This window comes from Myodes glareolus, chromosome 21, assembly GCF_982192425.1.
Source record: "Myodes glareolus chromosome 21, mMyoGla1.1, whole genome shotgun sequence".
NCBI lineage: Eukaryota > Metazoa > Chordata > Mammalia > Rodentia > Cricetidae > Myodes > Myodes glareolus.
This window is the reverse complement of record NC_142046.1, coordinates 47,783,686-47,810,977: the sequence shown is the minus strand read 5'-3', so window position 1 is coordinate 47,810,977 and position 27,292 is coordinate 47,783,686. Positions and strand designations below refer to the sequence as shown.

General features: G+C 36.9%; 1 protein-coding gene across 3 annotated transcripts in view; it reads left to right on the top strand.

Annotated features, from left to right (window-relative positions):
- The window catches only part of LOC125394876 (sodium channel protein type 1 subunit alpha), a 140,247-nt gene that overhangs the window by 106,447 nt on the left and 6,508 nt on the right, over positions 1 to 27,292 (top strand). For 2 of the 3 annotated variants that reach the window (XM_087900027.1, XM_087900026.1), the window contains exons 18-25: positions 4,602 to 4,722; positions 6,280 to 6,434; positions 8,273 to 8,446; positions 10,278 to 10,400; positions 18,311 to 18,592; positions 20,722 to 20,775; positions 22,256 to 22,393; positions 25,890 to 25,994. In XM_087900027.1, the coding sequence (XP_087756153.1) occupies positions 4,602 to 4,722; positions 6,280 to 6,434; positions 8,273 to 8,446; positions 10,278 to 10,400; positions 18,311 to 18,592; positions 20,722 to 20,775; positions 22,256 to 22,393; positions 25,890 to 25,994 (1,152 nt within the window). The remainder of the gene's footprint in view (positions 1 to 4,601; positions 4,723 to 6,279; positions 6,435 to 8,272; positions 8,447 to 10,277; positions 10,401 to 18,310; positions 18,593 to 20,721; positions 20,776 to 22,255; positions 22,394 to 25,889; positions 25,995 to 27,292) is intronic. The other variant, XM_087900028.1, reaches the window with a different exon arrangement.

Genomic DNA, 27,292 nt, shown 5'->3' with positions numbered 1-27,292 from the left:
ATGGAAATGAATTTGGAGTGTGAAAAAACAAAAAATACATCTTCCTTCATACATGCCAAATCCATTCCCTCCGTTTAACACTCGATAATAACTGATAAACAGAGTATCAGGGATCTCATTTATATGTGTTTTTTTATATGTGTTATCTCAGTAAAAGGCTAAGATTTAAAATAGGTCATGCTCTATTCATAGGTCGATACACGCTCAGTTTATACATGTGTTTTCTTTGTTGCATCTCTTTGTGCATGCAACGGTGCAATATACCCTTTGATCATGACGTTCCAGAATAATTTATTTTGATGACTTATTAAAAGTTAAACTCTCATTGATATCCATAAAGAAGATCTCTGTAATAAATCTGGTCTCCAGATAAAAGCATTTTGTGTTTAAAATTAAAGCTGAGCATAAGAACAAGCCATGTGATTGATTCCTCCCGGATAACACCAAGCGTGCTTTGCTTGTTCCGTGTTGTGTTTTTCACCTTCAAGGTCAAAATCACTTTCTGTACCAAAGAACGTCTTTAAAAGCAAGAAACATGGCATAAATCCACTGTGAAGGGAAAATGCTCTTAGCATCAAGATAGCAGTTTTAAGTGATTTTGGAATGCCCTAGTGGGCAAGGCAAAGAGCCTGTTTCAAGCGCAATGCGGTTTCTGCATCCCTTCATCTCACTTCTTACGAGAGCCTGCCAAGTGTTTATGGATTCCACAGATCAGAGGATATGTGTATAGTTTAGCTCCAAGGATTCACGTATAAAAATACACCCTCTCTCTATTAAGTCCATTTGGGATTTAATAAGTTAAATATTGATTAATACCTTAATAAGTGCCAAAATGTCTTTAAAATATTTTATTAATCTCAAAACAGTGAAAAACAATAACTTCAATTCAAAGTAAAAGTTAGTAGCAATTTAAGAACAGAAGAAGGAAAACCAAATTAAATTTTAAATTTGTAAAATTCTTGTTTGAAAGACATTTCGGTTACATTGTTACTTGGTATCTCTAGAGTGTAACTAGAGTGTTTCTAGTTAGAAACATGTTCAAAGTTGAAGTGAGCCCGTCCCTTACAGCTAAATAGCTTTCTTCCATGTTTGAGTGGTAGTGTTATATCAAACAAAGAACTACACTCATTTTTCTTAATTTTGACAATGAAAAAAATATATTGGTAAGCATATGTTTACTTCCAGAGTTTTGATACAATGTTTTTATGTTGTGCTTAAAATGTAAGTAACAAATTAAATGAAGACACCTTGTCTCTTAATGACACAACAATGAAGGAGAAAGTATGAGTTTTTTCCAAATTTACATTTATCTCATAAGTATTAGTATTTTTAATGTGGGCTTCAATGGCTGAAGGAGTTCCCAAAGCAGAATTCCATCTAAAAACGAAGAAGGGACAGGTCTCGATGCAATCTAACTTTTGGTAAACATAGTTGAGTTTTTGTGTTTCCAATTACACATGAATGTTTACCTTGTTTTCACTATTTTTTAATCTAACTGTCCTGCTATATCCTCACTACAAAGAAATTTTCTAATAACTCAAAAGAATAAAGTACAAGTAGAAATAATTTAAAGCTCATATTATCTCTATGAATTAGGATGCCAATATAAAAATGATAAGAAAAAGCTATCAGCCTGTGTTTATTCCTGAAACAGACTCTGTAAGAGTGAAAACAATTTGTAATCAGCCTTAAAATGTCAAAATATGAAATGTGAATATAAATATATTATGAGTGAGTCTTATTGAGATGGGGATCAATTTGCCTTCTACACACAATGACACCTTGAAAATAGTAACATAATACCTTTGGCTGAGTTCTTAAAAATTTCAGTCCAGGAATTTCTCGGATAAGTCTATTTTTTAGGACAAGAAAAATAGTACTTAGTTTCATCAAATCTATCAACTTTGATTTCTTTGAAAGGCAGAATAAAAAAATCAGCTCCTCAAAGGTATTTTAGTAAAAAAATGCAGCCCTTGTAGAAAAGGTTGGTAAAAAGTGAAACTAGCTCAATATTTTACTAACAAATGTCACTCTTATAGTATGAGATCATTGGTTCAAGGAAGAAACAGTTATGAGGCAGTGAGCTACTTCCATGACACTTGCCACCAAGCCTGAAGATCTGAACTTAATACCTGGGACCCAGAAAGTAGAAAGAAAGAACTGACTCCATCCAGCAGTCTTCTGGATTCCATGTGTGCTGCAACACACATGTACCTTCACACACACACACACACACACACACACACACACACACACACACACACACTTGTATGTGGTGTGCACATGACTGCATATACAAAACAACTAAATAAATGTAATAATAAATTTTAAATATATGCTCCTGGTAACATCATTCAATTTATAACTTGATGGTGTAACTTTTATTTAAATAATAACTCATTTGTGAAGGGTTTATTTGACAACAAACTGCTTGAGAACTTTTTGTTCCATTTGGCACTAAAAAATGATACTATTAAAGAAGTTTTATTTTAATTATATCTGATATTCTGATTCTTGCTAAAGACTAAAATATATTTAGAGATCTAGCAGATCACTGCTAAATGTTCAGGAAAATAAATTTTCTATGTAAATTAAATTTCATCTGAATTTCTGCCCACACATAAATTTATTCAAAAGGGGAGATAAGATTTCTAATAATTAATGAATGTTGGTAAAGACTCTTAACTTCTAAAATCAATTCACTTATCATTACAATTAGAGAAGGCATCATAACAGAGAAAACTGTTTTTATAGTGAAGAATGCTACATAATAATGAAATGCTACTCTGCTCACATACTGTTTTATAAATATTAATTCTTAACAACACTGGCAATGCCAATAAAAGCAATTGGTATAACATGACTTACTTAATGAGGTGGCAAGTCTCAGTCTGGAATTATTGCAATTGGTAAATACCAATTATGTTGAAGACAAGGCATAAGGATCTTCAGAAGCCCATGTTCTGATTAAAGAAGGTCATTGTAACTCAAGCCCTCCATCTAATGATTCTCTTCATTGGTTAGAGAAGCAAATGCATGATTTATCCTTGGGTATGTTTTAAGGCAGACGGAGTTGGAGAATCAAAGATAAGGTCATTCAAGGCAAATGTAACCCAAATGGAAATGTAAAAATATATCAGTTGTTACTTCTGTGTTGAACAATGGAATATTCCAGGTGCTGAATGTGGTAAACAGGCTAACATCACATTTTTTTTGAAAGTTAATTTAGTTTTTAGTGAAGAATCAGTGTTTAATGTCAGAGACAATCTTCAAAATGAGCACTCAGAACTAGACTTATCTTTCATATAAACACAGGTCCCTATGATCTGTAATTTTCTATTCCACAAGAAATTTAAAAGAAAGGAAGACAATCGGCTGGCTATAGACACAGATGTAGAAGTCATCTTTCTTTGAGCAAATACAAAGAAAACCTCTGTTTCATATAGATGAAATTCTATTCTAAATATGAATAGTTTTGATATGGTGTTTAAATTTTATTATTTATAAATATGTGCTGAGTGGGTCTTTGGGATGATGTCTTTTAGAGTCTACATAAATTTATAGTTTGGAAAATAACATACATTTCTTTCAAATATCAAACAGGCCCATAGATGTTTTGTTTGCCAATAAACACTGAGCATCTACCATGTTGTTAGTGTTCAGTGTATCTTACCTGACTAAATTATCAAAGGAACTGACTAGTTTTACCCAAATTTGAAGGCCAGCATGCCATCTTTACAAAGGATTCACAAAACTAGTTCCTATCTTAAGGATAAATATGTATTTCCTGCTGTTTTTTGCCATCCTTGTATCCCAAAAAGTCAAAAAGAGAGCCATGCGTTTGGTTACTACTGCCAACCCCTGAGAAACAGTGTTTCTATCTAATTAGCTTCACATCGAATATTAGTATAAACATTACCCGTTGAAGGAAACTGACTTTTCTGTGGATTTATTGGTCTGTCTTTGCAATGCTTTATATTCTAAAATATTTTTAGTAATTGATCCTGCTCATTTACCAATCTAAGGATATTTGTTTATTGATGTATTTTTTTTAACTTTTTGTAAGACATCTTGTCTCCAAAGAGCACATGGAATATAAAAATATGCGTGCTTTTATAATAAATAATTCTGATCTTCTGATCTACCTAACAGTGGATATTATAAACGTAAGTTAAAGCAGCAGATCGTAATAGCCCAGAAGTAAGACAGTTTTAAAGAACCATATACACATGTTTAAACATAGAATAGACTAAGGGTTTTATTTCTTCCTAAGGTTTCTCTGGTTTCATCCTCTCTCTCTCTCCTCCCCACTCCTACAAATCATGACACTGCCCCCCCACCCCAATCCACAGGACAGAAATGTCCTCACTATGTGTTACTGATGGTCACCTGTAACACTCTGATTGAATACAGAAATTCCTGGGAAAGGAATTTATAGTGAGCTTCTCCTTCTTCTGAATCTCTGTTTTACTATAAATATTCAGACTCCCCTTTCCTCAAGAAAAACACAAAATAGAGTCATAATAGTAATCCCTGCGTGGTAGGCCACTCACTTGGGAATTATTAAAGGAATTTGCTCTTTATGCCCGTTTTCTGCACAGAAACTCAATGAAAGCAGTAGCTCTTCAGAAGGGAGCACAGTGGACATTGGGGCCCCTGCAGAGGAACAGCCTGTCATTGAACCCGAAGAAACCCTGGAGCCAGAAGCCTGCTTCACTGAAGGTAAAGGGGAGGTGGTCATGCTCGTACTTCACCTCTAGAGGGCAGCTCTTGCAGCTATCAGCCATCCAAAGTGGGTCCCTTACACACAATAAAACTTAGGCCCCTTTCAAGCATTTCGAAAATTTTAAATCCAGTGCTGTACTCTGATCATTTCCTTTTAACTATAGCAGCAGTTATGAGTCTAGAGAAAAATGCTTCTGTTTCATCAAAATTCATGACTAATTGATATTTTTCAGAGACAATGGTGATTGTTTTTACGAGAAGTTTATATCTTAAATGTTTGTCCGATGCTCACCAAGAGAATTTGCCGGAATGGTAAATATTCTGGCTGTGAAAACTCAGGGGGTTTCAAATTTAAAGCCAGGTTTTTAGATGAAACGCTAAATTCTTAATACATACTGGGAACATAGGACATGCACAGGGCCCTGGATTCCTGGGCCCTGCACAGAACCTGCTTGAGCCTACAGAGATGCAAGCAAAAGTGTGAGACCCATCTCCTATAGTTAGTATTTCCTATGGTTTCGTGCCTTTGCGATTTGAGTTTGGGAAATCTCAGTTTATTTGTAATTTTATGTTCATTGTCCTTTCTCTCATAGGCTTAAAATGTCAACAGTCTTTCTTTGTTCCCTCTATAAACTACGTACATAATCACGCGAAGCCTTTCTCAAAACCACCTTTGTATGCCCATCAGGAAGTTTCTTGTGCTGACGAACTCAAACAGAATTCACCTGACTGCTCAGACTTACAATTACTTCTCCCCCTCCCCCGCCCCTTTTTGGTGTTTGTGGCAGCTTAGTTCTTCCTTCTGCCCCTTTTTTCTTTCTCTGCTTTCTTCTGACATCCCACCTCTTCTTGCCACTATGTCTGCCTTGGAGCAGTGTTCCTGTATTTATCTCAAAAAAAAAAAAAAAAAAAAAAAAAAAAAAAACCTTACTGTAAAGTAGTTAAACACAAGAACATATATAATACTTCCTTCTTTTAAGTTTCTTCCATGGTGTTTAGAAAGGCAATTAGTAATGTCCACAGGTTTGATTCAGAAAATAAAAGCAATGTGGGGAAGCCAAAGGCGCATTGACACAGGGTCATGCAAATCACCTGTTAGTAAACTCAGCTATCTCAGAAAAACATGCACACCCTTCCAGGAGCACCACAAGAATACCCATATGCTGATGGAATCTGTACTGCCGCTCTACACACTTCTTAAGGGGGTGTTTAATGTTCAGTTATAAATTTCATTTTGTAGTCCTTTAATCGAGCAGCTACAACAGAGTGTAATACGTTCGTACCGTAAAGACAAACTGCTTGTCACATTTGTGATTTACAAAGTATTTTTATGAAAGCATCATTGTGTAACGAAAAGGCAAAATCTGAAGATGCCACGTGGTCCATCGATTTCCCATCGCTCATAAATACATACTTGTTGCCGTAGGCGGAAAGTGTGATCACAGCCAATTAGGGATCACACGGGTGGTGGAAGGATGAACCTGGGCTGGGCAAGGTGCGTGATGGCGGCGGCAGAGCTGTCTTCTCTACTCTATTGGGACCTTATGTTTGTAGGCTGTGTTCGGAGATTCAAGTGCTGTCAAGTTAGCGTGGAGGAAGGGCGAGGAAAGCAGTGGTGGAACCTGCGGAGAACTTGCTTCCGAATAGTTGAGCACAACTGGTTTGAGACCTTCATTGTGTTCATGATCCTCCTGAGTAGCGGTGCTCTGGTGAGTGAATGCAGTTAAGTCATTAACCCAACATGCTACAGCAGGGACTCTGAAAATCACCTGGCATCGGTGACGTTTTAACCCTTAGTACTCCATAGCCTTAGTTGCCAATGAGTCTTCAATTATTCCGCCTTTTAATCTCCCAGCCACAAATTTAACGAATAACTCGGTATGGCTGGGTTTGCTTTTTGTATGTATGTGTATTTCTAATCATTCATCAGTGCTTGCTTATTATGAAGAAGCTCAGAGAAGTTGGCCCTTCTGATTGGTCATTATAAACAAGTGAGTATTCATTTCCTCTTTGCTGAATGAAACGTGAAAATGAGAACCACAGAAAAGTTCATGGAAGAGCTATCACTTGTGATTACATATCGTCTGAGTTCTGATGAAATCTTTGTGGGCAATCAGTAGGTCCTTAGGAAGCACTTCTCTGTCTCTTTTCATGTGTGTTCTGAAAAGCTCTTGGGCTTCTCAGAAAACAATGAATATTGGTGAAAATAGATAACGGACAGAATGCCTAAGTGATAATTGAAAGATTGGATTCTCTTCATTGGAAGGTGTTAGTTTCATCAGAATCTCTTTAAATTTAGATGAAAATTATTTACAAAGAACAATACTGGTAGCATTTTAGAATTTTAGATGTAAAGAAATATTTAAGTCATAAAATATTTCGGTTTGTTTGTTTGTTTGTTTCTGGTTTTGGGGTTTTTTGGGTTTTGGTTTTTTGTTTTGTTGTTGGTTTTTTTTTTTTTTTTTTTGGTTTTTCGAGACCAGGTTTCTCTGTAGCTTTGGAGCCTGTCCTGGAACTAGTTATTATAGACTAGGCTAGCCTCGAACTCCACAGAGATCCACCTGCTTCTGCCTCCCAAGTGCCTGGCTGTCATAAAATATTTAATAGATAGATGATAAGGAGAGAGAGAGAGAGAGAGAGAGAGAGAGAGAGAGAGAAAGAGAGAGAGAGAGAGAGAAATGTTCATACGTATATGCATACATGGATTCACAGATAAAATAAATATACATAAATAAATACAAAGTGATTGCCTGAGTAAAACAGATTTCTTACAAGATTTTAAATCATGTATTTATTTTCCTGTAGATTTCTGGGTAGGATAAATGTTTTCTTCATATCAATTTAGCCAAAAAATCCTTTCATCATTGAAAGAAATATATCTCAGAAGTAAAGTACCAGCTCGGGTTTATTTTAGTACAACACATAGTAGGATCTAACTGAAAAGTAATGTCACATCACCATTGAGTAATGTCACCCTATCTCTGCTAAGAAGTAAAATTATCTGCAAAATCAATAAACAAAATACAGTGAAGTACTTAGTATAATTGGACAGTATGTTGATAAACCATTTCTGCTTTTAAAAAAATATCATTGTTTATTTATTTAATCTCTTCTCTATAAAAAAAAAGCACAAGTAAGAGATGGAATATTTTTCCCTTTCGTGGTGCTGAAGATAGAACTCCTGGTCTCACATAGCTTAGACAAATACTCTAGCCTCTGAGTCACACCCACAGCATGGAAACCCAAGAAAAGAATCACAATGGCTGCCATGCAATATGACAATGAAGACATACTTGCTGGCCTAGCCAATTGGCTCATGAAATTATACTTTCACTTCAGAAAGAGTAGAGTCGTGAAGACCCCTCTGGTTTTAGTACCTAGAAAAGTATGCCTTTTCCTCTAATTTAAAATGAAAAGACCCAGAAAATAGAGAACACCAAGGCTCTCCTGTCTCAAGGGAATACCATGTGCATATACAATCAGAAAAAATAAAGCTTTCTGATTCTGTGGCATTTGAAAGCTGAAATGTGTGACTTTTTCTTCTTAGGCCTTTGAAGACATATACATTGATCAGCGAAAGACCATCAAGACCATGCTGGAGTATGCTGACAAGGTCTTCACTTACATCTTCATCCTGGAGATGCTTCTCAAGTGGGTGGCCTATGGCTATCAAACTTATTTTACCAATGCCTGGTGTTGGCTGGACTTCTTAATTGTTGATGTAGGTATCTTCCGTGTCATGCATTTTGCTAGAGGTAGTTTGTCTCATTTGTAGCCTACTTCTAAAATGATGAAACTCTGGCCACTGTGCTGTGATGACAAGATGGGCTACCGAGCCCTTGAACCTCTCACCAAATGATAGCGGAAAACTCAGAAGTTTAGACCAATTCAGTAACTAATCAAAATAAGGGAGCTGGCACGCATCTTTAATTGCAGCACTAGAGAGGCAGAGGCAGGTGGATCTCTGAATTAGAGGCCAGCCTGCTCTACAGAGCACGTCTCAGGACAGTCAGGGCTCCACAGAGAAGCCATGTTGTGAAAAACAAAATAAGTAAATGAATGAATGAATAAAAACAAGGGAGATAAGATCTATAAGAAAATATGAATTTATATTTATAAATCATGTTGGTAATACACAAGTGATGGAAAAGGACATTTAGAGTGTGGTGTTTAGTCTGCCAGGTTATAAACCAGACAGACTCCAGTTTGACTCTCTGCTCATTCACTCACTGATTTTGTGCCCCAATAGCAAAGAAAATTGGTAAACTAATGGGATAGTGGGTACTACTGAAATTTTGTAAATCTCTGTTACCTACCTGAGGATTTTATGCAGAGATTCTAGCTCCTTGGTCAGTGAGCTTGCAGACAATAGAAAAAGACATGCCTACTTTATGTCAGGGAGGAAATTTTCTCTGATAAAAACAAGATTTACAGAAAGCCCTTGATACAGCAGATGTTTTTATAGAGAATTTTAGTTATTAATAATCAATACTTTGTTTACTTAAAACAAGTAACAAGGCTACCCAGTGAGGTTAAGATGAAGAGAGCGGATTGAAGGGAACCTCAAAGAACAATCCGTTTTACAATTATTGAAGGAAATCAATTATTAGAAATTAGCTCCTGTTTTCATAACTCACAGTTGGGGTATTTTGTAAATTCTTTTCTTTTAAGATTCATCTATGTTCAAGGTATAATTTTAATATTTTTGAAGTTTTTCATACAGTATATTTTGATATCATTTCTCCTCCTCCAAGTCCTCCCAGACACTCCCTAGCCTCACAACTTCATGTTCTTTAAAAAAAAAAAAGTGAAAAAAGAAAATAAAAGAAGAAAACAAGCCAAAAGTAAAAATAAAAACCACTAAACCAAACCAAACAAACAACAATCCTGATTCCATTTTGTCTTGATCATAAGGACAATCCTCAAGGGTGGGTGATATATACCCAGTGTCACCACACTGAAGATAAATGGTTTTCTGTCTCCTAGAGGTTATCAGTTACAGATAATTTTTTCATTAGGGGTAGTACTTCACTAGGGTAGTACTTTCTGCTCCTGTCCCCTCCTCCAGGCTGGGATTTAGTCTGGTTTAAATTTTCTTCTGGTCCTGTGTGTGCTGTCACTATTGCTGTGAATTCAAGTGCGTCTTAGTCTGTTGTGCCGGGAAGACACTTGTTCCTTGGAGTCCTTCACCAACTCTGGCTCTTAAGATCTTTCAGCATCCTCTTCCTCATGGCTCCCTAAGCCTTAAGAGGAGGGATCTAATGAAGACATCCTATTTAGGGTTGAGTGCTCCAAAGGAGTCGAGTGCTCCCACTCAGTCTTGTCCAGTTGTGGGTATCTACTGCAAAAAGCAGCTTCTCTGATGAGGGTTGAGTGACATCATCTATAGATAGAGCAATATGTCCTTGGGAGTCATTTTATTGCTATGATCTCTTAGTAGAATAATAGAACAACAATCAATTAAAAAAAACTTCTTCTTTTATATTAGGTGGTAGCTACAAACTGAATGAGAGCAGTTTTGCTTATTCATCATTGTTATTTGTGTTGCGCAGGTTTCTTTGGTCAGTTTAACAGCAAATGCCTTGGGTTACTCTGAACTTGGGGCCATCAAATCCCTCAGGACACTGAGAGCTCTGAGACCTCTAAGAGCCTTATCACGATTTGAAGGAATGAGGGTAAGAAAATGAAAACTCTGGAGTATTCTATATTGCCAAAGCTAGACTGAATCCAGTTTAACTAACAAGAAATAGATGCATGCAAAAGGAATGGCGACTCTTTGCAAAAAAAAAAATGCTATTTTATTATTTTCTCTGCTGCATATTGACTTCTTGGTAATATGCAAGAGAAAATAGCCCTTTCTGAAAATGATTCAATATCATTTATCTGCTTGGCTAATTAAAATGACCTTATTTCATAACTGATCTTGGGAGTTTCCTTATAATCCCAAACTCAAAAACGGCAGATACTCTATTTAATAACTAAGGAGTTACAAGATATAATTTTGTGTCACATCATTCTCCGTTGTGATGACCTGTCTGTACTTAAGGAATTTTATTGAAATTAATGTTAATCATGAATGTGTATGAGTACAAAGGGGAAAAAATGAGTTGTTGAGTGTTTTGTCTTTAGAATGCCAACATTTTCATTATTTTAATATATTCAAGGACAAATATTAACTACTGTCTGACTTATCCCTTATACCACCAGGTTGTAACTAAGCTAATCTTAATACATGAGTAAGATACCAATTTAAATATATATATATATATATATATATATATATATATATATACCCACATGTCTTATAACAATAAAGCCAAACTATTAAGGAAAAAGAAACAGAATATGTATTTTACATCCATTACCATAGATGACTCACTAATGAATCTTAAAGCTCATTTCTCACTTATACAAAATTTTATTTCACCCTTTTGAGCAAACATTAAGCCTTTCTCCGTAATTCATCACAGGGTAGAATTTTGCATTTATTGACTTGTTATTATGATTATTTTAAAGCATAAAACATTCATTTATATAAGATTACAGTGTAAAAATTGATTTTATATTTTTAAGACCCAAAACGTATATTCTCTAAACCAAGCAGATGAAATGTGCAAACGAAAGAGAAAGCCTTTGTCCTGTTCCTGCCTTAGGGTCACCTATGCTCTCAAGCAAGTGATGCCACCGGATCTTCTGCAGCATGAAAATGGCAGGCATCCTGTGTTCCCTCATAAATAGAAGTCTATTATAGATTTTATTATACTACACTTTAAGAGGCTTACCACTCATTTTAATTTTCCTAACACATATGGAAACGTCTCTTTACTAGTCACAATCAAGCTCAAAGAAGCCTTGATTTGATATTTACATTTATATTAAAAACTATCATATACTTTCTCCAGATTATGCAGGCATTAATCTTTTCCAGTTTAAAAAACAAAAACAAAAACAAAATACACTGTCTTTCCAGAACAGCAACTTCAGTTGTCAAGGATAGCATCATTCTCATACATTTTATATAAAATTATGTTGACTAAACTAAAATCCATAATTTAAAAGGCTCCCCAATGCTGAATGATGTTAAGTGTATGTGATTATTAGAAAACATTTCAAATTTGACCTTTTATAAGATTATTAAATCCACAGTCTTTTTTTAATTTTCAGGTGTTTTTACTTTTTATTGATTTTTATTTTTATATGTAATATTTACTCTCCATAACAAATGGCTTTGTTTTCTATTTTCTGTTTCTGATAAAAAGTGACTTTTATCTATGATTATTAATAATGTTTTTTTTAAAAAAAATCTGAAGTCATAAAATCAAAAACTCTGTGTTGATGCTAAAAAGCTGATTTCTGACTATGATTTCTTGGCTCACAGTGAAGCCAGGAACACCATACACCAATAGCACCTCCTCAGCACCAGTTTGGCATTGTAAAGTCAAAACAGCATATTTATCGATCCTACTGCTGTATTTCTAGCACATGAATTCTTCTACTCTGTGAAAATCCGACTGTGGGTGATGGTGAGGTTGGATGTGATGATGCCTGTGACCAGGAACTGAGAGTAGGATGTCTTTCAGAAACTCTCATTTTATTCTCTATAGCAGCATAGAATCGCAATAGCTGGGTCACAGCGAAAACCAGGCACTCATTCTGCTTTGGGTTTCTGTCACTCTTTCAAAGCATGTGCTTTTATGCAACACTACTGAATACAGCATGCTGCATAATGCTTGAGAAGGAGTTAGCAAGTAATAAACGAGACATCATCACGTTGTCCTTTTTGTTCTGCATGTTTTATGCACATTTTTGGCTGACAGCTTTTGAACATTTATTGTATTTCAAATTTCCAGTCCAAATTTTTCAACTTGTAAAATTGAACTGAATGAACCCATGTCGTGAATACCGAGGGTCAAATAAAACTGGTATTTAAATTCGCATTTTCAGTTTCCTAATCTGGGAAATCGTAAATACCGTTTCAAAGGAACTCAGGTCTTGACTGCTAGGGAAACAGACAGTGAGCATCATATACAAGAAGTAACACCAAATGTTCTGTCATATCAGATCTCTAACTAATAATAAACTATATATTTCTATTTTATATAGGATAATCTTGCTCCAACTTGGATGGGGTGGAGCGGTGGTTCCTCCCCTCAGCCCTTTATTATGGGTACTGTATTACCCCTTTTGCTACCTTTAATCCTTGCACTGTGACTTATGTGTAGTGGGATGAGGGAGGGAACGGGACGGGTACAATGGCAGCACAGTAGGTACAATGGACCGTTTACTTTCTAATCCACTACTTTCAGTGAGCTTAACTTTCTTTGGGGGAAAAATTATATATATTTATGTAACTTAATCTGTGAACTTAACTTCTGTGGATTATGCCCCCAGTAACGCATATTTTTGTTAAGTTTCACTAAATACAGATGATTTAGCTACTGTGTACTTCATTGTCCATTTATTGGGATATGACTTGATTGGTGAGGGTGGGGGACCCTGATGTAGGATGATTATGATGAAATTGTTCTAACTTGTCAAGCTGATGATAGTGTCTGAGGCATATATCTCTTGCCTTGACGACACTGCTCTGGTCTCTCCAAGGGCCAGCTGGAGTCCATCAGTTGACGGTTAATGTGTGTGAGCAGAGGCTAAGTTGCAACCTGCCAGGCATCAAAGGGTCATTACTGATTATGCTCAGTTTCAATTTCTATCGCTAAAATATGTTATTTGCAAAAGGTAGCAAGGTGAGATACCTGTGAAGAAGCAGAACATGCAAAAATGTGTTTTAAATTCTAAAACCAAGAAATGTGAGAAATGAGCTTAGTTGAACTATATAGGATAGAGTAAACATGGAGAAATAAAAAAAAACTCATGAGTACTAGGGTATTAATGCATAAGCCAAGTCTTTGCAAGTCACCCCAGCATCTTAGAAAACATCACAGTGAACCTCAAAATAAAAACAAATTTCATTTTTATTACCTCTTAAAATTCAGGAGTCTTATATAAGAAAGAGAATTCTTACTATTTAGAAGAAGAAAAATAGCATTATGTTTGGATAATTAATAGACTTGCCTATCAGACATATAACTAAAATTTTATAACACTGATTTAGGTGTTAGGCTTTTTGAAGATCTTTTTTTTTAATTTTCATATTCAGAAGTCATGATTTTTACTTTCTTATTATTACATTATTATTCACATAATTTTTCTGTATTTCTTAGAAAAACTATGGAACCCATGACTAGCACTGACTTGAAAAATCAAATCAGTTCACTTAGAGGAAACTTTTGAATGCACTGAATTTTCTAACACCTACTAGCATATTTGTCTGTTCCTCATTTTTCATCAATTTAACCAGAAGTGTGGACCTTAACGAAGAAAGAGACTGTAAGAACTGATTGTGCTACTAAAGAGAAATCCTACTGGGAAATGGTTTTTTAAAAAATTGTTGGAAGAAGCAATCTCTACAATCAACCCATTAAGCATGCTTCTTTCTTAGACATCTCCTTTTTATGCACCTTGTAACCTCAATTTGTTCTTTCCAATTTATTTAGACTAACTCTTCCCAGTACATCCCCACATGGGAGCCAATTACTGGCTCTCCCTAGAGACTGAAAGGAATTAATACATCTCCCTCTCTGCAGAACCAGGGGATGCTTGGGGCTCTTGGGAAAGACAATCCCTTTGTGACCTTTTGCTCTGTACTTTAATGAAATAACAACTTTAAGTGCATTTTGATTGACAAATCCTCTGATTCCACGCCAAATGGTTTTCCAAGACAAAGTTCCTTGTGAAATAAAATTTCTCACTGGGCCAAATCTATAGCAAATTTGTATATCTTCTTCTGTACTACATTCCTACACAATACTGGACAGCATCACAAACTCAGTAATGAACATTAATTTCAATTCAAACCCAATTCCTGTTTCAAAGGATTTCACTCATGTTTATTACATTATACAAAAAATCCTTATTCAAATCTTTACTTATCCTTCTCATATAATCCAGAAATAAAATCTAAAAATTATGTTGTGTTCAAAACATACTAAGATAGATTTTACTTTATTTGTTTCTTCAGGCAAATTTTATTTTCCTTTTCCTATTCTGAAAGATCTCTGTCACACGCAAGACAATCAAAGTCTTAATAATTAGTAAATATATATTTGTAGTTTACATTTTCACAAAGATATTAGTACCTGTCTGCAGAGATGGTAACCTCCATCTCCAGATGGTTCAATTCCTAGCCAGTCAAGCATGAGGACTGGAATTTGGTTCCCCAGAGCCCATGTAAATTCCAGATGGGAATAACAGCTCACCTGTAATTCCAGAGCTAGGCAGACGGAAAGAAATCTCCAGAGAAAGCTGGGTAGCTAGACTAGCCCTGACAGCAAGCTCTGAGTTCAAATGACTCAATGAGTACAATTCAAAACAGTCAAGGAACACCTCCACTCCTACATCTACTTCATGCCTCTACACATGTGTTCCACATGTGCATGCACACTTGCACACATATATGCTGTCACACGGAAACCACACATCTATGCATGAGACATACACACATTAAAGTATCATAATCTACCAAAGATAGAGGAATCTAACTTTCACACAGAACAGTCAGGGAAACCCGTAAGTGGTGGAAATTCTTGAAAAAATAAGCAGGGGGAACGAGAAAAAGCGTGAAATGCCAATTCTGGGCCACTTTCTGAACCTACCTTGTTTTGGTTTCATTAGTCTCGTTTTCCAAATGAAACCCCAACACCAAATTGTCTTTGAAGTTCTTTCCAGGACTAAAGTTATGATTCTTGAATTCAAAGGAGAAAACTCTCACCTTTTGTTAAGGAGGCTGACCTGGTGGGTAGAGTTAAACTAAGTAAAAGACTTGCTTATTTTGAGCTAAAGTCTTGAGAAGGGGGAGTCATCTCAAGGGGAAATAATGGGAAGGGAGTTTTAAAGAAAGAAGAGTTTCAGGCAAGCGCATTAGCACATAGTTACCATCATAGAGGGGTTTGGAGTGTATGTGGCCAGCTAGGGAAGCTGGAAGGGGAAATTTACCATGGTAGTGAGATTCTTCTGCAATCATGTCTGGCACTGGAGCAGAATCCCCATAATCAACCCCATATGGTGGAAGGAAGAGAAACAGCCTCTGCAAGTTGTTCTCTGACCGCCACACAAATGCTATAGCATGTTCATATGCACACATACACACACAGATAGATAGATAGATAGACAGACGGACGGACGGACGGACGGACGGACGGACGGACGGACGGACGGACAGACAGACAGACAGACAGACAGATAGATAGATAGATAGATAAATGGATGGATGGATAGATAGATAGATAGATAGATAGATACATAGATAGATAGATAGATGGATGGATGGATGGATGGATGGATGATAGATAGATAGATAGATAGATAGATAGATAGATAGATAGATGGATAGATAGATAGATACATAGATACATAGATAGATGGATGGATGATAGATAGATAGATAGATAGATAGATAGATAGATAGATAGATAGATAGATAAGGTAGATGAGGTAGGTAGGCAGGCAGGCAGGCAGACAGACAGACAGATAAGTGGGATAAATAAGTGAGCAAATAAATTAATTAAATTTATTTAATTTATTAATTTATTTATTAAATGTTTCAAGGAAAGTAGACACAGACTAAGGAGTGATGTAGATGTCAAAGAGAGGTAAATGTTTTCTAATGGCTAGAGGACCACCAGAAAATTTTAAACGGGACTTGGGATAGCTTTCAGCTTGTATAGAAGAAATTTATCTACCCCAAATATCCATGATATCCATGTAGCAAGATACCCATGCCAAAAGAAGGGGAGAGAATAATCTGACAATAATGTAATTCTAAAGTAACAGAGGTCAGAGCCAAGGAGATCTGGAAGGTGGGCAAACGGCCAAGTCAGAAAGGTTTGAAGAACACAGCACGGGAGCTACAGATCAGTATGGGGATGGTCAGTGCCATGGGGGTCAAAGGCAGAAACTCACTAGTTAGTACCGACTCCGTAGTCACAGCAGACATACACTTCAGTGTGGATTGAGACGATAAACTCAAAGAGGAACAATTGCTCCATTTCAATATTCATAACACAAATTAAAAAAATTAACTTTATGAATACAGTTAAAATAATATCGAAAAGTATTTATAGAATCTTTTTCAATAACTAACTTCAAAATTAAATTGAAGATAATTTCAAAAATAATATATAAAGGAAGGTTTGTGTGTTAACTCTTTCAGGCAGGCTATAGAGTGAGATAGTTGCTATGTAGCATTTCTCCACACAAGCCTGTCCTCTGCTTCTGCCTGGACAGCTCAACTGAATTAACCTTTTCATGTTCATTCCCAATCTTTGTCATTATTTCCTTTGACCCACTTAACACACTGTTTTGTGGCCCCCGGTGGTTATTGTTTCCGACAGAGTTCAACCAGGGCTCAGAAGAACAAGGAATTGGCTCTTATGCTGCTATCAGACAGGCAAAAACGTTTATTCTGAAATTGAACTCTAACCAAAAGAAAGTAGATGATATTAAGAAGCACCAAAGAGACAGAAGCAGCAGGAATTGCCACATGATTGGCACCAATCTCAGCCATTCACGTTCAAGTCTGAGACGCATCTGCCGCTGAAGAGTATTATAGGTCTAGCCTATCCCCTCTCTTAGCTACTCATGTGTAGCTCCAGGGAGAGCTATGGAGAAGGAAGCTGGAACTCCCAGAGGGTAGATATGTTTAATCTGTGGTCCTGAATTAAGGATAAGAAGGCAATAAATTTCTTTTTTATAAAAGAGGGGAGATAGCAGTTTAGCACAGAGCTTTATAGAGTCACATCAGATCTGAGAAGTATGGCCTCCCTCCTCTTCTCATTTTCCTGCAACACTGATCTTCCTAGTGTTTCATTTAAAATAAGTTTATTTGGATTAAACTCAGCAAATGAAACCCCTTACATGACTGGAGCTTGAAATAAACGATGTGATGATCTACTGAAATACATAACGCTAAATTGTCTTGCTTCTTACGCAAAAACTATTCTTAGTTATAGCAATGCATGGATAATTAAGGCCAAAAATATATTAGGTGTTTAAAATAGTTTTATCTTTATACATCTTAATTTTTAGTTTATTTCTAAAGTGTACTGGTAAAATCGATTCACGCCCAAATGTTTCAGTTATGTTCTTTGACATATTGGTTTTTGCATTGTTTTTTAAATGAGCTAATCTTCTGCCCCGAGGTTCCTACTTCTCTTTTTTTTTCTAATAAACTACACATCTGATGTCATCCAGTAGCAAATTCCTCTGATTTTGCTTTTCTTTAGCTCCTCCTTTATATTAAATTTCTTCTTTTTCCCCATTTCTTTGCATATGGCCTATATTTATTTTTCTAAGCATAGCATTGATGGAAGAATGGATTTATTTTAAGATTATTTTTGCTTTGCTCTTACATAAATAGGCTAAGTAGTCTTGGTAGAAAAAAAATAAAGATGAAAATTCCTCGGGGAATGTCTTTCTGCTTTTAACCAATAAGAATTCTGACTCTTCTTTCTCTCCATTTGTGTATTAGGTGGTTGTGAATGCCCTGTTAGGAGCAATCCCCTCCATCATGAATGTGCTTCTGGTTTGTCTTATATTCTGGCTCATTTTCAGCATCATGGGCGTAAATTTGTTTGCTGGCAAATTCTACCACTGTGTTAACACCACAACTGGTGACATGTTTGACATCACCGAAGTGAATAATCATTCTGATTGCCTAAAACTCATAGAAAGAAATGAAACTGCCCGATGGAAAAATGTGAAAGTAAACTTTGATAATGTAGGATTTGGGTATCTCTCTTTGCTTCAAGTTGTAAGTGAACACTCTTTTCTCTGAAAATTTTGTTGCTCAGAATACTAACGAAGTGGTTATTACAGCTGTTATTTAGTTAAGAAGAGAGCTTGTAATAATTTTTCAGTATTATTTGTTGGTACGCGTCTCAGAGTCCAGAAGAGTAGGAACGTTCACGTGAGAAGGCAGAGTCAACAGAGGTCAGGCGTTTCAGTTTTTTCCATGGGTCTTATTTTCTTTTTCTTGTGTTTCCTCAAATTCCTGTCCTTATGAAAAAGTTTATTATTAGCTAAATGAAATCACTGGTATTTATCAAACATTCCTGGATAGTAACTGATGTGTAAGAAGTCACTGACGCTCAGCAACGCCAGTCTGCGTTGGAAGTTTGAGAAAGATGGTTGGGTGTGAAGATTATGTTTTCCCAGAAGAAAAAAAAATAACAGAATACCAGCATGTAGAATTCAAAGGCAGACAACTCTAGTCTCATTCCATATGAGATTTCATTGCCATTGCTGAGTTCTGTTTTACCCTAAACATCCGATTAGTTCCCTAAGAATAGTTTATATGAGTATTTTTAAATTATGAAAGATAGTGGTTCCTTAAATATATTTATCCAGGGACACTTCTAACTACAACACAGTGAGTGTAAGCAAAAACCAGATTATTTATTAAAAACAAAACAAAACAAAATACTGGTCTAGTTCTTCTGCTTAAAAAGGAAAAACAAATAAAAAAGCTATATATTTTCTTCTCTTTTGCTTCTTTAGAATGTTCAGAGCAGAACTGTACTTGGTTTGCTAAGATAAGGTTTTGGGGGCCTTAACAGAGACCTAGCAAACAAGCCTATGCTGTTCCCAACAGCTTTTATAGATGTCCTTACTACTATTCTTTGATAACCTTGTCTCTTTTTGTGTTCTTGGAATATCTTTCTCCCAGACCTTGTAGCCTACTCTGAATGTTTACTGCTCAATACAATGATTTTTGAAACATAGCAAGAATGGTCTCTTAACCATTACAATGGGTTCACCGTGTTTTGCTTACATCCATGCTCACTCTGTACTGACACTCGCACTGATAAGTCGTGTGTCTAAAATATCACTTTCTTCATAAAACCAAGGACAGAAAAATTGGGCATTTTAAATAATCCTTTGAAATGCTAAGTGATTCTGAAAAAGAAGGGGCTGTCTGCACACAGTTCTTCAGCGTGTCTTTGAGGGCCATTTCACACTAGACCATACAGAATCACCTCTCACCTCTCTGTTGATTAGTAATTCCATTGAAATGGTTCCTCAAATCAATTATTTCTGGTTCCTGTGTGAAGTGTATAATAGACAAGTTCTATAATTGACCTCAGCCCCTGGCATAATCTCCATCTCTCTGCTTGATCTGAAAGAAAGTATTTCTGTATTCTGGCTAACATGCATTCCTCTCACATCATCCACCACTCAACGAAGGTCAGGGACTTAAAAACAAGGATACCTCAAAAAAAAAAACATGCTAGGCTTCCTCACTGACTAAAGAATAGGTATGCATTTCAGGGCCTCTGGACTCAAAATCTATGTTCTAAGACACATAGCAAATGACCGTAAGACATTAGAGTAGGGATCCCTCTTCAATATGCAAATGACAAGTGTCTGTCCCTCTCTTTCCCGTGTCTCTTATTTATATTAACTCACTCTCTTCAAGGATTGCACAACAGAAAGTGAATGTAGGGTTGTTTCTGAAATTTTCTTTAAAAGATGGTTGCAGCTTTTTATATAAAACCATATGATTTGTAGAGTGCCACAGTAAAGGACAACCTTAAATGTTGTCACCTCGGTCACCTGGAAGACAGATTTCTGCAGAAGATCCGCAGACCTTATTTGTCATTGCTGCATATATTGCCAATACTGCTTACATTTCTAGGACTTTCTACCAAATTATGATAGCATGATACTTTAGAGCTTACTTTAGAGACTTACTTTAGAACTGGTTATAAAATAGGAAGAAGTATGGTCACTTGGTTCATTTTCTGTCTTCGTTCAAAGTCCCTGTAAAGTTTGTTTTGAAATGACTTTAAAACACTTCTTTAAAATGTCCAGTAAGAATGTTTAATAAATGTGAGTTCTGAATTTTAACCCAAAGTAAGACATGGCTGCCCTTTCCAACAGGCCACATTTAAGGGCTGGATGGATATCATGTATGCAGCGGTTGACTCCAGAAATGTAAGTATTCCTTATAGCTCACTTCGTCTGGAAATATTGATCAGGTGCCTAAATCAGCTCAATAATTAGCCAGGTGAACTGACTCTATTTTAGCTAAAAATATTCAGGAAAAATGTTTGCACTCAACAACAGCAAATGCCAATCGGAGAGACTGTGTTGAGTTTAACCAAAAAACTGAAGGGAAAGAAGAGAAAAACAAACTCGACTCATTCATTTAATGGCCATCAGAATATTCTCTAATATTTATATTTGATGTAAAGGAGCTAGTAGAAAAAGCATATGATTGTCATCCACAGCTGAAATGTGTAGGCAGCCTCCACATTGGGAGGCCTGAAAACCTGAAGATACTGGTGGAGATCTCTTAGAAAAGTCCACTCTACATTAACAGCATCCATGAATTAACTGGAGCCTGTTCCAATGCCAGCAATTTTACTTCATTTATTTGGTTACACACTTTTTCTTCCAGATGTACATTCAAACCTCAGGTTTCCTCTAAGATGGATCTCTAAATTGTAAAATTTAGAGTTTTTTTCCTCCCCGTTATTTTTTTCCCTTGTTCTTGTTTTATTTCCCCCTTGGTAGCCCAGACCCCTAGCTCACTATGTAGACAAATATAATCTTGAAACCCTCCTGATCTCCCTGGGTACATCATTTCACTTCATTACAACAACTTTCCCTTACTTGTTCGATCAATTTTAATTCTGTTGTCTTTAAAAAGAGACAGATGCGTTAGGAATCTATGTATAGCAAATCTTGACTCTTTTGTTGTGCAATGGTTAACGGGTCTGTCTATGTCTATTTTTATAACAATAAACTTGACAGTTGGCTATCAATGGAGGATTTTAGAAAACGGAGTATTTAGCCTGTCTATTCGATCTAAAACTTTTTTTGTGACTGTGGTAATGGTAGTGCAAGATGCCAGCCTCCAAGTGAATAATCCTGCCCTTTTACTGGCTATATAGATCCATAAACAAATGAATCAGCACTCTAAATACATTCTCTATAAATTTATAAGAGCTTCTGTTTTCACTAACAATTTTCTTTGGTTGTTTTGAAGACGGGGTGTAACATTGCAGCCTAGGCTTGTCAAATACTCATGGCAAGTCTCCGGCCTCATCCTCCCAAGTGCTTGGGTTGTGCAGACATGAGACACCACACGGAACTCACTAATATTTTCAAATTACTGATAGTTAACTAATTTAAAACTTACCAAATTTAAGGCATACTCTCCAAATAACAAAATATTCATCATATATAAAGTTATGTAAACAGTTTTAGAATGCCATATTACATTACTTTTTACACCAAATCTTTTTAGTGCCCAGTTTCAGGGGTTTTTCTTTTCTTTAGAGGCAGTTGATATAGGAAGAAAATCTACTGATTGATTACTAGGAATAAAATCTACTATGTGGAAAGGTACCAATGTGGTCTCCACGTTCAAAGCTGCTCTAGCAGTTAACAAAATGCTCTCCTCTGGCAGGTGGAACTGCAACCTAAGTATGAAGAAAGCCTGTACATGTATCTCTACTTTGTCATCTTCATCATCTTCGGATCCTTCTTCACCCTCAACCTGTTTATTGGTGTCATCATAGACAATTTCAACCAGCAGAAGAAGAAGATGAGTATTTTTAAAATATTTCTAACATACTGACATCGAAGAAATAACAGAGAATTTGAATCAAGATGAGATCTTGAATTCAGAAACAAATTAGCTCATGACTTTTTCCATATGGTTTATCCCTAACAACTCACTCCCCTTTACAATGTATTTGAAGCTTAAAGGGTCTCTAGAGACTGGAAAAGCATGTGGAAGGAAGAATAAAAGGGGGTTAAGTTTGATCAGAGAATACTGTATACAATATACATGTAAATATGCATCAAAATTATAGGCACACATCACTTTGCCTGACTTGGAAATATTCTGCATGCATGAGTGCATGCATGTGTGTGTGCATGGTGTGTGTGTGTGTGTGTGTGTGTTATATGTATGTTTGTTCATGTGAGTGTGTGCAAGCTTCTGTGAAGTTGAATGTGTCTATGCATGTAAAGGCCAGTGGCAGATACAGAGATCTGCCTCAATTGCTACCCACCATAACCTTTATTTATTTTTCTTTTTTTTATTCCTTAAAAATAATCAATCCAAATTCTCACTCCCTCTCCTCCCCCAAGTCCCCTCCCTCTCCCACCAAAGACCCTCCCCCCACCCCTCCAACCCTAAGGGAGTGCCATGCACTCCACCCTGTAGAAAGTCCAAGGCCCTCCCTACTACATCTAAGTTGAGCAAGGTTTACATCCAAAGAGAATAGGATCCCATGAAGCTGGCATATGCAAGTAGAGACACATCCCAGTGTCACTATCAGTGGTCCCTCAGTGACAGGCCCCAGCTGTCAATCCCCTTCAGAGGGGCTTGGATGTTCCCATGTTGGTTCACTCCCAGTCCAGTTCTAGAAAAATACCCCAAAACCCACAGGGATGATCCCAGCTAAGACCCTAAGCAATAGAGGAGAGGGTGTCTGAACTGACTTTACCCTGTAGTCAGACTGATGATTATCTTAAATATCACCATAGAACCTTTGTCCAACAATAGATGGGAACAGAGGCAATGACCCACATCGGGGCACTGGACTGAGTTCCCAAGATCCAGTTGAAGAGTGGAAGGAATGAGAGTATGAGCAAGGAATTCTAGACCATGAGGGGGTCATCCTCTGAGACAGTTTGCTTGAGCTGATGGGAGCTCACCAACTCCACCATAACCCTTAAGACAGGATCCCTCACTGAACCTGTGGATCATCAGTTCAGGTGGCCGGAGAGGGGGTCCAATGGGCTCACCTTTCTCTGCATTCCCAGCACTGTGATTATGAGCACATGTTGCCACGCCCACTTTAACACAGGTGTTGACATCTGAGCCTAGTTATTCATGTCTCTGTGTAAAGCAATTACCACTTAGGCCCTCTCTGAAATACTTTTTTAAAAAAAAATTATTTACAGTTCTTTATTCATGAGAGTAGGGTGTGCATGCCACAGGTGAATGTGTGGTAGTCAGGGAACAACGTGCAGAAGCTGATCCCCTCCTCCTGAGTCCCAAGGTTTAAAGCCAGGTGTTTAGTCTTGGCAGCAAATGCCTGGATGCACTGAACCATTGTCCCAGCCCTGAAATACTTTTTTGTTAATTTTTAAAAACGATCCTATTTTACATACTAATCCCAGTTCCCTCTCCATCCCCCACCCGCCTTCCTTGCTGCCCACCCCATCCAGTCCTTAGAGAGCATGAGGCCTCCCATGGGGAGTCAACAAAGTCTGTTACTTGAGGCAGGACCTAAGGCCCTCCTCACTATATCTAGGCTGAGTAAGGTAACCCTCCATAGAGAATGGGATCAAAAAAAAAAAAAAAAAAACAGTTCATAGTTTAGGGGTAAATTCTGTTTTCACTGCTCGGGACTCCACAAACTGCCCAAGTCACCCACATTCAGAGGGCCTAGTTTGGTCCTATGCAGGTTCCCCAGCTGTCAGCACAGGGTCAGTAAGCTGCCACTTGCTGGGATCAGCTGTTTGTGTGGGTGTCCCCATCACAGTCTTAACCCCTTTGCTCATATTACCACTCCTTCCTCTCCATGGCTGGACTCCAGGAGCCCGGCCCAGTGCTTAGTTGTGTATTTCTGCATCTGCTTCCATCAATTACTGGATGAAGGTTCTATGAATTAGGCTGATCATCAGTCTGATTACAGGGGAAGGGCAATTAAGGCACTCTTCCCACTATTGCTTTTGGTGGTACACACCAGTAGGATTTGGTGAAGAATGCAGAGGCAGGAGGACCACGAGTTCGAGTCCAGCCTGGAATGAAATACTTTCTTTTTTTTAAGTTATTTATTTTATATGCATTGCTATTTTTGTCTTCATATATGCCTGTATGAGGGTGTTGGATCCCGTGGAACTGAAGTCACAGACAGTTGTTAGCTGCCATGTGGATGCTGGGAATCGAACCCTGGTCCTCTGGAAGAGCAGTCAGTGCTCTTAACTGCTGAGCCATCACTCCAGCCCCAATACTTTCTAATATATAATTTTAAATGCTCTTTTGGACAAAGTTTTCTCAGTATTCATATTCATTTATCATAACTTGGTTAACTTTGTTGTTTCCAGTCTTTAATGACTTGCCAATTTTTCCTCATAAAATATTTGAGTGTTTAAATCTTTTCTTACAATACATTTGCAGAGTGAAATATTTTGCCTCCTTGGAGTCGTGCATCCAGTCAACTGTATACACTGTATGACCGTGACCTTGTTTCAGCTTGCTCACTGACATAAAACATTCTCTTAATTTTTAATAGTTGGTATTTATTAGATGGAAGCCAAATTAATTTTAACTTTTGTACGTTTTATGACTAATAGACTTGAGAGCATTTAAGTGCTTCACAGCCAAATCGGTCTTTATGTCCCACTACTTCATAGTATTTATTGAATCTTTTTACTCATCAATACCGAGGATTTTTACACTACAAAGCATAGCTGTCCTCAATGCTGATGGTATCCTATTTCTAGCAGCTTCCTCTGCTCCATCTGCACTTATCAGCTGCTGTCCAGTCCTCTAGGCCTCTGTCCTGTCCCTTACCTGTCATTCTGATGAACACTCATCTCTGAGCTCCTCCAGGCTCCTTTCAGCCCCTTCCCAAGAATTCTTGACAGAATTAAGAAGATTGTAAGTTCAGATGTGTGTACACACACGTGTGTCTATATGTGTGTGTATGTGTGTGCATGTGTGTGTGTGTTCTTTCTACATTTGAATAGGAAAATCATTGTATCATGGTATTTCATTCCAAAGGGGGATATGTTTAAATTAAGGAACTAAATATGCAGTGTTTACTGCTCATGTATATGGTCTTGAATAACCACTTAAGAGTTTCTGTGCTTATTTTCTCAATATAATAATAATGGCCAGTTTTAATTGTCTTTAAGAAATTTTAAAAAAAAATTTCAATCACCACAACATACTTTTAATTTTTCAGCTTCAAAAATCACAGGAATAGTCATACTAATTTCTTTAAATTTCTTGTTATAATATTGAAAAGTGTGTAGGAATGGACATGGTTTTAACCAGTTTTGATTTTTCTTTTCTATACTTTGGAGGTCAAGACATCTTTATGACTGAAGAACAGAAGAAATATTACAATGCAATGAAGAAATTAGGATCAAAAAAGCCACAAAAGCCCATCCCTCGACCAGGAGTAAGAGAGGGCGAATGAAAATCCTATAAGACAGCACTGAATGTGTTTTGTTACACAGAGGAAGTCAACTACCATTTCCAGTGCAAAAAGAATTTGTACTTCTTGAACATCATTAATTTATGTCTTTCTGAAGTTTGTTGGGTTTTTGTTTATTTGGTTGGTTGGTTGGTTTTTCAAGACAGGGTTTCTCTGTAGCCTTTGGAGCTTGTCCTGGAACTAGCTCTTGTAGACCAGGCTGGCCTCGAACTCACAGAGACCTGCCTGACTCTGCCTCCCGAGTATTGGGATTAAAGGCGTGTGCCACCAGCGCCCGGCTCTGATAGGTTTTTTTTTAACACCAAAAAAATAAATAAATAAAAATATACAGGAAATGCAAGTTTATCTTCAAATGACTCAAAACTGTACAACTAGAATCCCAACAATATAGCCAAATGACCCCGGGAGTGTAATCTGCACAACACTTGTGTCTTTACCATAGCTGCTGAACAATGGTGAGGAACACATAAACATTGGGAGGGACTAACATCCATTGGGCTTCTTTAGTTTAAGAGGTAGACAAAGTGTTCACTGACATAACCGTCTCCAGTGTAGTTGTTGTTTAATTAATAAAGCATTGAAGCATTTGGGAGGAAGTGAGAATTCCAGTATCTAATATATTTATATATGGCTAAAAAGTTGCCAATTGCTGATGTTGGAATGATCACAATTTGTAATAATGATTAACCATTCTCATATTTCCAAGATGACTTCAACAAACTATAATAAAAGAATGTTTATCCTATCATAGTGATTTTCATAGCAGTAATCTTTAAACTGAAAATATTTCCAAGGATGAATCAGAGAACAAAACATTAGGAAACATTCTTATTTTGTTAGCCGAGCATTGCTTTATTAATGAGAAACTTTTGCATTGAGTCTTAGCACTGCACAGAGAAATGAGGCAAGTATGTGCCTCAAAATTTATGGTAATAAAATATCCTTAGTCTCCTTCAATTTCCCAGAGGAAGAAACAGGCAATGGTCTGCAGGTTTAAAAGCAGCCGACTGAGGGTCGGGACCCCATATCAGTAGCAAAATTCACATGTTCACCTTGCTGTAGCACAACAAGGAAATGCCTTTCTAGTCTGATAATCTCCATGGAGACCCATCCTTGTGTGTCTGACAATATCAGTAAGAGCTGCTTGCAAGGAACAGATTAGTATTGCCAAGGTGGGATCTAAATGTATGCTGTTTTAGATGCTTGAAGTCACATGGTCCCGTTGACAATCCTCTAGGAAGAAAGCAAACCTAATATTAATA